This window comes from Podarcis tiliguerta (assembly GCF_965153285.1).
Source record: "Podarcis tiliguerta genome assembly, chromosome: 5".
NCBI lineage: Eukaryota > Metazoa > Chordata > Lepidosauria > Squamata > Lacertidae > Podarcis > Podarcis tiliguerta.
The window spans coordinates 85,656,666-85,671,246 of NC_139538.1; the positions used below are offsets into that span (position 1 = coordinate 85,656,666).

The 14,581-nt window shown below is 45.6% G+C and overlaps 1 protein-coding gene across 4 annotated transcripts in view; it reads right to left on the reverse strand.

Annotated features, from left to right (window-relative positions):
- Positions 1-312: 312 nt before the first annotated feature.
- LOC310677429 (uncharacterized protein) overlaps positions 313-14,581 on the reverse strand; it is a 29,430-nt gene continuing 15,161 nt past the window's right edge. The window contains exons 4-9 of one of the 4 annotated variants that reach the window (XM_083440442.1): positions 13,381-13,567; positions 10,933-11,084; positions 10,534-10,560; positions 8,678-8,796; positions 2,918-3,024; positions 313-2,476 (exon numbers count right to left, since the gene is read on the reverse strand). In XM_083440442.1, coding sequence (XP_083296568.1) covers positions 2,928-3,024; positions 8,678-8,796; positions 10,534-10,560; positions 10,933-11,084; positions 13,381-13,567 — 582 coding nt within the window. In that variant the 3' untranslated portion in view covers positions 313-2,476; positions 2,918-2,927. Of the gene's footprint in view, positions 2,477-2,917; positions 3,025-8,677; positions 8,797-10,533; positions 10,561-10,932; positions 11,085-13,376; positions 13,568-14,581 lie in introns of all 4 variants that reach the window. The other 3 variants (XM_083440443.1, XM_083440445.1, XM_083440444.1) reach the window with 3 other exon arrangements.

Here is a 14,581-nt window from a genome sequence, read left to right on the forward strand (position 1 = left end):
GTCCGACCCAGTTAGCATAAAACAACTTCCTGTTTTCCTAATGATTGGTCCACCTGGCTCTGCAATGTTGATGTTCTGTGGCACCAGCTTTCCATTGTTTCAGACAGGATTCACCCACCCACTCACAAGATACTAGGAATTGAATGCAAATGAAAGGTTCTTACTACTTCATGCCAGTCTGCCTCAGGGTAGCATCCGACTTCTCCATTTTTTGTATTAATTTTGCTCAACATCGACATAACAACTTGGTATAATGTGAAAATTCTGGGGATAACAATAATTCCCCATAGTAAGTGAAATAATGCACAAGGATTTTTAATTTTTAAACAACTCTTTATATAAAAAGCCAAAACTTGATATTTCCAGTATTACAGTCATTTGTTCCACAAGATACAAAAATGGAGGAAGATTCCCAGAAATGTTATTTTTTTTAAAAAAACAAATCCTAATTTTTAAATGGTGGTGCCTCAAATGTACACTGGTGAATTTCAGCTTATCCCCTTAGCAATACTGAATAGTGATGTGATCCAGACTGAGCTTTCCTTTGAAGTCTACTTCCCCAATTCTTATAGACATTTTCTTATACCCACCCACAGCTGTCTGGGTGGCTTTCTGATATAGGAGCCCCACAGAATTTCAGCTTTGTGAGTTATTTATATCGACAACCTATCTTGATGCTGCGGGTGGTAATCTTCGTCACTAGCTAGGACCACTTGTAGAAATAATTCAATTTGGCCTGCTCTGTGGTACCCTGTTACTATGAGGTAACATTCGTGGATCACAGAAATTGTTGACAAAGTGCCTGTGATTCGGACGTTCCTCTCAATCAGGGTGTGCGCCGATTTTCAGCTTTCTGGACAATATCTTAACAGCCATTTCCCTAATTCAAATACCTGCCTTTTTATCTCTTGGAGGTTAATCTCAACTTATTCCAGGGAGTGAAGATTCAGTTAGAAGAAATGGTGCAATTGGAAAACAGTAATCCTTCTCCTCTGAGCACCATTCCAAACTGCTGTGGCTGCTTTAAAACAGAGTAAAAGATGTTGGAATCTGAGTGTGAATGTGCAGTCTGCATATGTGAGAACACGTCTTGCGCCTCCCGAGGAATGGCAAACCTCGAATACAGAACTTGGGTCAAGAAAGATTAGCTGCTCCCGATATATAGTTTGGCCAACTGCACATTATATAGTCTAGCTTAGCAACTTCTCTACAGGCTTTTCTGTACATGCAGTCAACGTCAATCTTTTACAGGGAAATCTTTCCCTGATTTTTTGATGAAGCACCTTGTATTACAGGGTGTGGAATATAGGCTAGGCACCTTTTCACTCCTCAAGTCGCATCTAGTTTGAGCCTCAAAATTAAACATACTATATATCATTCTTTAAATATATTTATGAAAATGTATAATCTTCCATACAATATAAAAAGAAGAGGAGGCTGGCTTGTTTTATTAAAAAAAATTGTGCATATAAAAGCTAAGGACTCTTTTCCCATCTGAGGACATTTTTACAAGTCAAATGGTGACGCCCAATGCAACATGCAATCTTAATCGTTCCAGGTTGTGCTACCACTGCTGAAACCCCCCCGTCTCATCCTGGCCACTGGTGAAATGGGATTCTCTGTTTGCTGTAAGCCTCTGCGCTGTTGAGCTCTTGCATGTAACATGGTTTCATCGACTCTCAATGGGCACCACCTAGCTATTGCTTTTCATTTCACCCTGTTGTCAAATACCCATGCAGATTTTGGCCTTTAAAGGGGGGGGGGTAACCCTCCCAGAACACTTTTACATTCTTCTGCATAACCACTTCTCATTTAGGTTGGTTTGTCTTTTAACGGAGATATCGGGCAAAGCCACATTTTCTCCTGTAACAGTGCCCACCGTTTCACAACATTCTCTTGCCACTTTCCCTCTCTCTTAATCACAGCCAAAAAAACTGAGCACAGTTTTGCTTAAAGGAATAAACCGGCTCCTGCTTCCTTGTAAAATTCCTCTTCCCACCATTACTTTTAAACTACTCTTACGCTGTTGCTGCGTGATCTGCCCAATGCAAAGGTAGAACTAAGATGGAACCCATTTTCCTTGCTCCTAAAAAACGAACGAGTCTGAAGAAGTTAACGCCAGAGAACTGGCAGCCATTGGCTGCATTGCTTAGAACAAATGATATACCGAGTCCAGGTATTAAGAGTACATATGTAGGATGAAATTGGCTCTATTCCACAGCGCGTAGTACATTTGTTTTCTTTGTTTGATTTTGGTACAACAGTCTAATGCCGGCTACCCCTCTGGAATTCCCCAGAAAGTAACCTAATACAGTTACTGCGGCCAACTATTCTGGATACGTAAGTTTAAATTACACAGGAACCAACTTGCTTCTCAGAAAGAATCCGTTTACCCAGTCATTCTGGAGGGTTATAAACCAAGCAATTTCTGACAAGTCTCAGCATCGCAACCTTCAGAGCTCAAACGTTTTTCTTTCTGAAACAAAGACGCAGTAAGCAAAAGTAAGTGTAATTCGTCGGTAGAATCAAGTGTTGTCACCTCCAGCATTTTTACCAAATCGCAGAAGACAATGCTATGCCTGCATAACCAACCATGCTACTTATTATCTGACAAATAACTACAAAATAACTTGTCTTTAAAGTTGGGGGCCTGCGGCAGAGTTAATAACCTTTTGAGAAGCAATTGCTTCCTTCCTTTTTCCTCACTGCTCTCTCCCTCCTTCACCCGATCATTTAGATTGGTTTCCCTAACTTCTCCTTGAAAGATCAGGTCTTGCACTTGAACTTCGACAGCAGGGTCTGCTAGCGCTAGCTCCCTTCATTTTGGACGTTGAAAATGGCCACAAAGGGTTGGTTATATATCATCACTGTGTCATGGTGGGGGGAAGTCTTCTCGGCCACTTTCTGGCTCTCTTACCTCTGTCCAGTCACAAAGGCCAAAGGCTTTCATTCCTTGAACTTTGTCCCAAGGCAATCATCGAGTTCCTCTCTGTTTTCCTCAAATCCAAACACACAGAATCTGGCCTGAACAGACAGGTAAAAGTTACCGTTAATACAAAGCACTAGGAATAACGGCTGTAATTTTCCACATGTTGTTGGATGATAAAACAGACACACCTGGCACCAGATATTTTCCAGCCATACTCCAAAACAGCTGCTCTTCAAAACATTTGTGTAAGCTTTCAAAAAATAGTTATCGACGGTAAAAACAACCTACTGCCCAACCTCGCTGCACTGTTGTTGTTGTTTAGGCATTTAGTCGTGTCCGACTCTTCGTGACCCCATGGACCAGAGCACGCCAGGCACTTCTGTCTTCCACTGCCTCCCGCAGTTTGGTCAAACTCATGCTGGTAGCTTCGAGAACACTGTCCAACCATCTCGTCCTCTGTCGTCCCCTTCTCCTTGTGCCCTCCATCTTTCCCAACATCAGGGTCTTAAACCATAGCTTTAACTATACAGACCTTCGTTGGCAAGGTGATGTCTCTGCTTTTTAAGATGCTGTCTAGGTTTGTCATTGCTTTTCTCCCAAGAAGCAGGCGTCTTTTAATTTCACGGCTGCTGTCACCATCTGCAGTGATCATGGAGCCCAAGAAAGTAAAATCTCTCACTGCCTCCATTTCTTCCCCTTCTATTTGCCAGGAGGTGATGGGACCAGTGGCCATGATCTTCGTTTTTTTGATGTTGAGCTTCAGACCATATTTTGTGCTCTCCTTTTTCACCCTCATTAAAAGGTTCTTTAATTCCTCCTCACTTTCTGCCATCAAGGTTGTGTCATCTGCATATCTGAGGTTGTTGATATTTCTTCCGGCAATCTGAATTCCGGCTAGGGATTCATCCAGCCCAGCCTTTCGCATGATGAATCCCTAGTCGGAATTAAAGTAACAAGCAAACCGGCATGGGAGAAACAAATAAATATGAACATTACATCCATCCTTTGCTGCTGGCCAACTCTCCTTGCCAGTCTCTCCGCCCCCCCCCCCCCCCATTTTACAAGTGAAACACTTGGAGAAGGCAAAGGGCTGAGTATGTCAAGAGGTATATAAAAAGAATAAATATTTTCTACAGTGGATCATGGGATTTCTAGGGGTTTTTTTATCAGGGCTACGAGGGAGTTAAGGCAGGCTATTTCAACGTACAACTCCAACCCTGCAGTCTAATATTATTTTAGTTTTAAGACTTTTGTAACTAAGCTCTTAAGGCAGCAAGCAACATGAAGCTTATACAACGTGATGAGATCCAGCGCCGAGGGCCTTCTGGCGGTTCCCTCACTGCGAGAAGCGAGGTTACAGGGAACCAGGCAGAGGGCCTTCTTGGTGGTGGCGCCTGCCCTGTGGAACGCCCTCCCATCAGATGTCAAGGAAATAAGCAACTATCCTACTTTTAAAAGACATCTGAAGGCAGCCCTGTTTAGGGAAGTTTTTAATGTTTAATGCTATATTGTGTTTTTAATATTCGATTGGGAGCCGCCCAGAGTGGCTGGGGAAACTCAGCCAGATGGGGGCGGGTATAAATAATAAATTATTATTATTATGAAAGCAAACAAATGTTGTCAAAATTGCAAATCTCAGCATGGGAGAGCTAAGGATTTTTGCCACTCAGTTCTGCTGAACGTACGGTTCTTCCACTGAGGTGAAGGGATAATCTATAGCAGCAGATGTTTAGGCACTCTGCTCTTATTTTGCTGAAGATCAACAATATTTTCTGTTGCATGTAGTACACAAGTGAGAGCAGTTTTGGGGCGCAGAAGGTGAAACTGCTGTTCATAAATGAAATTAGGAGCTGCCCTTTCTCCAAAGGAAGGTAAGCTGGGCTTCCAGTCCACATTTCAAGAAATTTCCACATCTGCTTGTTTGATCCCCAGCTGTTTTTGCTCACAGCACCCATTTTGATCTCTTCCGCCTCTGTATTTGTTTCAGCTGCTCAAACAATAGCAGGACGCCTGTCTGTCCCAACCCAGTTTTCTGTTCCAGCTGTGAAGCTGCTCTGGGGGTGGGGGTGGGGCTAATAAAGGACTACACAGCTGCAACTGGAGTCCGGAGTGTAAATACCAGGTGCATTTGTTATTCAAGTGCACACGACAGGAGAATCCCAGGTGGAATGATTAGACAGCTGCTCATCCCACTGGAAATCAAAAGATACCGACAGTCATTTCAGGAAAGACCCTGGGCTCTGGCAGAATCCCCAGCTAAAGAGACATGGGGGGTTCGCAGCGTTGCATAACACATCTGCGTACGCAAACAAGATAATCCGTTTCCTCTCTCCATGGCCAAAAAACCCCAAAAAAGCGAAAAACAAACAAGAACTTGGAAAATTTGGGTGGTTGCAGCTCCCGGCTTATATGGACCAGCATAAACGCAGATGTATGCTACAGGCAAAAGTATTGTCAACCTCATCATTGCCATTGCTATGGTTCATATTTTACATATTGATTTCAAGTATTCCTAGGACACCATTCTGGGCTGTGCCTTTGCAAAATGGAGGAGATACATAGCTTAATAGACACCTCAAACGACAGCAGAAAGCCTGTCAAGATAGATAACAGCAAATCAATGTAATTTATTAGAAGAAATCAGTGCATGGATAGCTCAGCTGGTTAGAGTGTGGTGCTGATAATGGCAAGGTGGCAGGTTCAATTCTCATATGGGATAAAGGTAAAGGGACCCCTGACCATTAGGTCCAGTCATGGCCGACTCTGGGGTTGCGGCGCTCATCTCGCTTTATTGGCCGAGGGAGCCGGCGTACAGCTTCCGGATCATGTGGCCAGCATGACTAAGCCGCTTCTGGCGAACCAGAGCAGCGCATGGAAACGCCGTTTACCTTCCCGCCAGAGTGGTACCTATTTATCTACTTGCACTTTGACGTCCTTTCGAACTGTTAGGTGGGCAGGAGCAGGGACCGAGCAATGGGAGCTCACCCCGTCGTGGGGATTCGAACCACCGACCTTCTGATCGGCAAGTCCTAGGCTCTGTGGTTTAACCCACAGTGCCACAGCTGCATGTTATTGCATTGCAGCGATTGGACCAGATGAGCCTCGAGGCCCCTTCCCGTTCTGTAATTCTATGAAAACACTTATGCATTGTAAACTTAGGCGAAACCACAAGATTTCAGTATTGGAGGGAGGGAAGAAATGTCTCACAGTCACATAGTCTATAACACATTAAGGAAGACGGCCTGGAAGAGGTAACATTTAAGGCCCATTTGAAACCCTGAACTGAAGCAGCCAAATGCAGTTCCTTCAGAGAAGGGTTCAGTGGCATCTCCCTCATCTCAGCCGGCCTGATGAGAATGGCAAGGAGGGCTCCAAACCTGACCTTCATGTTCAGGAAGAATGCTTAATAACCCTCTACTTTTATTGGTGAGCTGCCCAATGTGGACTTAGCAGCTTATCCAGGCTCTGCCCTGTTGTATATCGGGGGGTGGGGGCTGTGTGGAGAGAGTCTCCTCCTTTAAATTCCTGGGAGTTTACCTTAGTGAGGACCTCACTTGGAAAGTCAACACAACTCAGGTGGTCAGAAAGGCCCAACAGAGACTCCATTTCCTCCGGGTCTTGCAAAAGAATACAGTGGTGCCCTGCAAGACGAATGCCTCGCAAGACGGAAAACCCGCTAGACGAAAGGGTTTTCCGTTTTGGAGGTGCTTCGCAAAACAAATTTGCTATGGGCTTGCTTCACAAGACGAAAATGTCTTGCGATTCCTGGAGGGTTTTTTTCGCTCCCCACCCCCTTTTTCTAAGGCACTAAGCTGCTAATAGCCTTTTAGCAGCTAATCCGCTAATCCCTTAAGGCTTTAATAGCCGCTAAACCGCTAATAGCGCTAATCCGCGAATGGGCTTCCTTCGCAAGACGAAAAAACCGTTAGACGAAGAGACTCACGGAACGGATTCTTTTCGTCTTGCGAGGCACCACTGTAATGTTAAACCACAACTGATGAACTCCTTTTACCAGTCCACAATATACCAGTGTACTTTCATATTGTATCACAGTGTGGTAGGCTGCCCTGACAGCCACGGACAGAAAGTCTCTACAGAGGGTGGGGAATACAGCACATGATATCATGGGGTGTCCCTCGAGTCTGCTAGATGACATCGCAAGGGATCGTTGCCTTAGGAGAGTGAGAAAAATTCTCAGGGATTACTCACACCCCGGCCATCACCTCTTTAATCTTCTACCCTCGGGCAGGAGATCTAGAAGTATAATCAACCGTAAAGGTAAAGGGACCCCTGACCATTAGGTCCAGTCGTGACCGACTCTGGGGTTGCAGCACTCATCTCGCTTTATTGGCTGAGGGAGCCGGCGTACAGCTTCCGGGTCATGTGGCCAGCATGACTAAGCCATTTCTGGCGAACCAGAGCAGCGCACGGAAACGCCGTTTACCTTCCTGCCGAAGTGGTACCTATTTATCTACTTGCACTTTGACGTGCTTTCGAACTGCTAGGTTGGCAGGAGCAACGGGAGCTCACCCCGTCGCGGGGATTCGAACCGCTGACCTTCTGATCGGCAAGCCCTAGGCTCTGTGGTTTAACCCACAACACCACATGCGTCCCTTATAATCAGCCATACCAACAGGCTAAAAAATAGCTTCTATCTGTGGGCTGTTAGGCTGTTGAACGGAAAATAAAATAGCAAAATTGACTTCCGAGGTGGTGTGTTGTTCAATAAGAGATTGAGTGTTGGGGAGAGAAGCTCATTTAATTTCAATGTACACAGCTTGTACAATGACAATAAAAGTATTATTATTATTATCTCTGATTTCATAGAACCGTAGAATTGGAAGGGTCCCTAAGGGCTATCTCATCCAACGCCCTGCAATGCAGAAATCTCAACTAATCCATGACAGGTGGCCATCCACCAACCTCCCAGTGGAGACCATTCCACTGTTGAACAGCTCTTACTGTCAGAAAGTTCTTCCTGACGTTTAGTTGGAATCTCCTTTCTCGTAATTTGAAGCTATTGGTTCGAGTCCTACCCTCTAGAGCAGAAGAGAAGAAGCTCGCTCCATCATATGCAGACAGGACTTTGAAGCCAACTCTCCTGAATCGGTCCAAGTTTAGGAGTCCAGTTACTAAACCACAGTAGTTCTACAATGTGCAGTAAATAGCATGTGGTCCAGAGCAGGGCCGGTCTCCCAGAATCTTTTCTGCCCCCCATTACCCTTGCACCCTCAAATGAATGTTCAGATCCTAGGTCTCAGCCACACCGGAGTTTACTGCGGACGTGAAGCTGCTCTGGATCTCTGTTTTTTATCTTTTTCACAGCATTCAACAGGCTCCCTTATCCTAGTGGCAACCACACTTTCTCAAGCGCAGGAAACACCAAGATAGATATTGGAGGCCTTAAACTGCGAGTGTTCGTGAGAGAAGAAGAAGAAGAGTTTGGATTTGATATCCCGCCTTTCACTCCCTTTAAGGAGTCTCAAAGCGGCTAACATTCTCCTTTCCCTTCCTCCTCCACAACAAACACTCTGTGAGGTGAGTGGGGCTGAGAGACTGTGACTGGCCCAAGGTCACCCAGCAGCTGCATGTGGAGGAGCGGAGACGCGAACCCGGTTACCCAGATTACGTGACTACCGCTCTTAACCACTACACCACACTGGCTCTCAAGTGGTGGATGAAAGTTCGCAAACATAGGAACAGTGACCCATTGACACCTGAGTGTAGCCACAACCCTAGGAAGCTTACCTATAGAGCTGAGGGCATGACCTTTTCAAGGCAGCTGACGACAAGCCCAGCCTGCTCTGGTTCCTTCCCCTACTCTTTCTCAGGAGGTCTCTCATTCTTCCCCAGGCCAGATTGTCACCCTGCGGGATATGCAAAGCCATTTTAGCACAAGGCGAGTGGACATGAAAGCAGTTCCTAAGCTTGCACATGGTCCCCACGCAACTAGTAAACACAAGGCGCATGTTTGGAAGGTGAAATCTCTTTTTCTCAAAAAGGTTCCGAGTAGCCTCTTTACGGTCAGTTATTTTGAGACGTAGGATATAATTTGCAACGGCAGCAGCTTCCGGTATACTGTAAAAGGATGATCCGTGATAATATGCTGGCATTGTGAGAAACACAGCCCAGGAAAAAAGCATGCAGTAGCTGCGGGTGCCTCTGGGCTGGCAGCATTTAACAGGTGGAATCGGCTCACATAGTGGAGCTTTAGGTTTGTGCAATTAAAGCACAATGTCACCCTAGCGCAGCAGTCATACCTTCTTCTTTTTTTAAAGCAGGCTTTTGTGGTTTTTGTGGTAGGGATGTGGGTGGCGCTGTGGGTTAAACCACAGAGCCTAGGACTTGCCAGTCAGAAGGTTGGCGGTTCAAATCCCCGTGATGGGGTGAGCTCCCGTTGCTCAGTCCCTGCTCCTGCCAACCTAGCAGTTCGAAAGCATGTCAAAGTGCAAGTAGATAAATAGGTACCACTCTGGCGGGAAGGTAAACGGCATTTCTGTGCACTGCTCTGGTTTTCCAGAAGTGGCTTAGTCATGCTGGCCACATGACCTGGAAGCTGTATGCCGGCTCTCTCGGCCAGTAAAGCGAGATGAGCACTGCAACCCCAGAGTCGTTTGCGACTACACCTAATGGTCAGGGGTCCCTTTACCCTTTACCTATTTTATATTGTATTTATTTATGTTGTATATTGTGCTGTTTTTATGCTGTTTTTAAGTCACATTTTTAATCAATGTTTTATATTTGCTGTTAGCTGCCCTGAGCCCAGTTTTTAAACCGGGAAAGGTGGGGTATAAATAAAAAATTATTATTATTATTATTATTATTATTATTATTATTATTATTATTATTCCCTATCTGAGAAATGGAGTGGTGTCATACATGAGTTCCATTCTGCCTTCAGAAGCAAGATCCACTTGCCAGATGCCATAATCCCCATGCCAGCAGCACCACCACACAGCAGGAATATGCAGTGTTTTTTGTGTGATCCACAAGGAATTTGCCCTCCTACTCTACTTAACAGGATATTCAGTATGCTATTAGTGCATAATTGCATGTGGCTCTCTAAAGTTATATATATATGTGTGTGTGTGTTTGTGTGTAAGGTAAAGGGATCCCTGACCATTAGGTCCAGTCGTGACCAACTCTGGGGTTGCGGCGCTCATCTTGCTTTATTGTCCGAGGGAGCCTCCGTACAGCTTCCAGGTCATGTGGCCAGAATGACTAAGCTGCTTCTGGCGAACCAGAGCAGCGCACGGAAACGCCGTTTACCTTCCCGCCAGAGCAGTACCTATTTATCTACTTGCACTTGACGTGCTTTCGAACTGCTAGATTGGCAGGAGCAGGGACCGAGCAACGGGAGCTCACCCTGTCGCGGGGATTTGAACCGCCAACCTTCTGATCGGCAGGTCCTAGGCTCTGTGGTTTAACCCACAGCGCCACCCGCATCCATATATATATATATATGACAAAGGAACGCTCCTGCTCTGAGCCAGGCACAATCTTCATTTCAGCAGAGGGAGGAGAAAGTAGGGAAACAAGGAATGGTAGCAGCAGCATCAAAGGGGAAATTTGGTATGAATTGCTTTCCCAAAGTGATTACTTACCGAGGCATTTCTGCTAATGTCAAAGCCCTAGAAATAAAAAGAAGAGAGCATAGAATTAATATTGGGAGTATGCCTTAGAATCCGCTCTAAAGCCTTCCAGCCACCGTATGAACAGCGCAAAGCTGTTTAAGGGAAGCAGGTCGAGGATGCAATCTAACCCCCACCCTGCCCACCCCACCCAGCACAAAGCTTTGCATTGCCCTGTTAGGATGTAATCGAAATTTATCTTGATATCATCCAGTATTATTATGAGAGCTGTTCCTCTGCAGACAGCATGAGAAGATGGGTAGGAATGTGGAATAGCAGCTGCTGCAGAACCAGCTTCCACTGTAAAAGTGCGTCCGGCAAAGTGCAGTCCAGTCCACAAAAACCTACGTCACGTGAACATATATCGCTCACCGTTTTCATGGCTGACTCCTTTAGGAGCTGAGCTTGGCCGTCAGTCGCACAGTATCCATCCCTGCACTCATCCTGTCCACTTTTCTTTCCATTCGACAGCTGTAAGTCCATTATCAGCTGGTTATTTTCCGGATCCAGGCGAACATCTCTCCCTGCAGTCAGAAGATTGACCGATGTAAACAGGTAGCTTATGTTGTCTTGCTTTTTACCAGCTGTTACAACTGTTCAGAGTTAGAAAAGCGAGCGCCTAGTGTACGTTTGTGAGAGATTTTACTTTCTTGGGCTCCATGATCACTGCAGATGGTGACAGCAGCCACAAAATTAAAAGACGCCTGCTTCTTGGGAGAAGAGCAATGACAAACCTAGACAGCATCTTAAAAAGCAGACACATCACCTTGCCAACAAAGGTCCGTATAGTAAAAGCTATGGTTTTCCCAGTAGTGATGTATGGAAGTGAGAGCTGGACCATAAAGAAGGCTGATCGCTGAAGAATTGATGCTTTTGAATTATGGGGCTGGAGGAGACTCTTGAGAGTCACACGGACTGCAAGAAGATCTAACCTCTCCATTCTTAAGGAAATCAGCCCCGAGTGCTCACTGGAAGGACAGATCCTGAAGCTGAGGCTCCAATACTTTGGCCACCTCATGAGAAGAGAAGACTCCGTGGAAAAGACCCTGATGTTGGGAAAGATGGAGGGCACAAGGAGAAGGGGACGACAGAGGATGAGATGGTTGGACAGTGTTCTCGAAGCTACCAGCATGAGTTTGACTAAACTGCGGGAGGCAGTGGAAGACAGGGGCGCCTGGCGTGCTCTGGTCCATGGGGTCACAAAGAGTCGGACACGACTAAATGACTAAACAACAAAGTGTACGTTTGCTGCCGTTGTCTTCTTGTGCAATGGCGAAGGGAGATTTGGAATGGTTCAAGACATCTCACCGCCTGAGGCAAAGGATAAGATGGTGCTCCCCCCCCCCCCCGCTTTCCACTCCATGCGCAAATGCCAACCAGACTTCAAGTATTGAATCTTACTTCAGTCCTTGTGATGAGAAAGCACTCTCCACTGCAACTGAGAGCAGCAGGATAGTTTAGGGCAGTGATGGACAAACTTGGTCCTCCAGCTGTTTTGGGACTACAACTCCCATCATCCCTAGCTAACAGGTCAGGGATGATGGGAATTGTAGTCCCAAAACAGCTGGAGGGCCAAATTTGGCCATCACTGGTTTAGGGAGCACAGGGCAGGCCTCCTGGCACATTCAGCACTGTGCTGTTAACACCTTGCTGCCACTTCCTAGCCAACTCATTCTGTCTAATGGCAGGGCCGGCCCTGAAGGAGATGCACAGCATATGCAAAGACTAAGCTAGAGAATGCCATGATGTGTTGGTCACTCAGAGATCCAGGCCAAAGTTACTGCCTCCCCTCCGACATTTCTCTGATGAAAACAGGGACATGAAGAATAATAATAATAGTTATAATTCATACCCTGCCCATATGACTGGATTGCTTCAACCACTCTTGGCAGCTTCCAACATATATAAAATATAATGAAAGAGTAAGTAATCGTTTTTTTAAAAAACGTTCCCTATACAGGGTTGCCTTCAGATGATTTCTAAAGGTTGTACAGTTACTTATCTCCTTGGCTTGGGGGTTGCAGAACTCCATACCCTCCAACATTTTTCCAATGAAAATGGAGGCATCCCTACCATACCCTCCAACATTTCGCCGATGAAAATAGGGATGTCCTAAGGAAAAGTGGAGGGACGCGGGTGGTGCTGTGGGTTAAACCACAGAGCCTAGGGCTTGCCGATCAGAAGGTCGGCGGTTCAAATCCCCGCAACGGGGTGAGCTCCCGTTGCTCGGTCCCAGCTCCTGCCAACCTAGCAGTTCAAAAGCATACCAGTGCAAGTAGATAAATAGGTACCGCTGTGGCGGGAAGGTAAACGGCATTTCCTGTGCTGCTCTGGTTCGCCAGAAGTGGCTTAGTCATTCTGGCCACATGACCTGGAAGCTGTACGCCGGCTCCCTCGGCCAATAAAGCGAGATGAGCGCCGTAACCCCAGAGTCGGTCACGACAGGACCTAATGGTCAGGGGTCCCTTTACCTTTACAATAGTCTCCAACATTTCTCTGATGAAAATAGGGACGTCCTAAGGAAAAGTGGGACATTCTGGGATCAAACCAGAAACTGAGACAGCTTCTGTAAATCTGGGACTGTCCCTGAAGAACAGGGACACTTGGAGGGTCTGTTACTGCCCCTGATGGCTGTGTTAGAAAGGAATTATCTGGGAGCAGATCTGGTGAAAAGCATGTGCTTTGTTTAATGTTGCCCATGTCTACTCAATAATGTCCTATTGCGTTCACCCACTGAACGACTGTGGCCGCCAATTAAGACCTATTCCATAACAAGTGCATTATACATTAAGGTCAGTGGGCCAGAAGACAGAAACCTACCTTTGCTTGTTTTGTCACTGCTTCCTCCTCCTCCTCCTTCTGGAATGATTGAGAGGTCGGACATGTTTGCGTTCTGCACCAATAGGCTGTGCGGTCGGCTCTTCCCAGGAAAAAAAATCTTCCCTTCTTGGTGTGAGCTCAACAAAATCCTGGCAGCTCCGCAGGAGCAATGCTGTAGAAAACACTCCTACGCCAGGTGAAAGAGGAGATATGCCTGAGTTTAATTTGCAGCTAGTCAGGGGTATGCAACTTGGCGCCACAAGATAGCACAAACAAATTGCTGGAATTCCATGGGAGAGATGGCCAGCTTCTTCCCTAGGAACTGTCTGGCCAAAAGAAACGTGCCTAACATAATCTAGGAATACTGTATAGTGAAACTTCACCCCAGAACACAGAGACCCTTTGGAGACCCTTCTTCTAGTTCTTCAGTTGTATGTTCCATTCTACAAACATAAAATACAATTTTGACATTCCTAAGTAACTAATTTCTGCTCCAGATACCAGTTTCTTTGTGAAGTTATCCATAATAAGCATTTCAGAGCGGTAAAATCCCTTCAATATTTTCATATGCACTGTTATGCATATGTTATATTACCACTTACAATACGGAGCATTATACAGTGGTACCTCGGGTTACAGACGCTTCAGGTTACAGACTCCGCTAACCCAGAAATATTACCTCATGTTAAGAACTTTGCTTCAGGATAAGAACAGAAATCATGCGGCAGTGGCGTGGTGGCCCCATTAGCTAAAGTGGTGCTTCAGGTGAAGAACAGTTTCAGGTTAAGAACGGACCTCCGGAACGAATTAAGTACGTAACCAGAGGTACCACTGTATGTCTGGTTTAACAAGAAGCTCCACAAACGGAAAGAAAGATGACAATAAACTGATTAATACCACATTTAAAATTAATAACAGTCTATCTTCGTATGTAATGTCTGGATACTGATGGAATATAGAATTCTAGTTGTTTCCAGCATATAAGAAACCAATCCTTTATGCTCCCACCTCACTGAACCTTCCACATAACTTAAAACACTTTTTTGGTTGACTTTTTATTCCCCCCCAATATTTCTTTAGCATATGCTATATGACATTCCCATCACGCGTGGAAAAAAGTCCCCTCTCTTTTTCCGACACTTCCAACAAGTGGCCGGGTTGTTTTTATTGACTGTGTGTATCTTTACTGGGGCAGTACAGT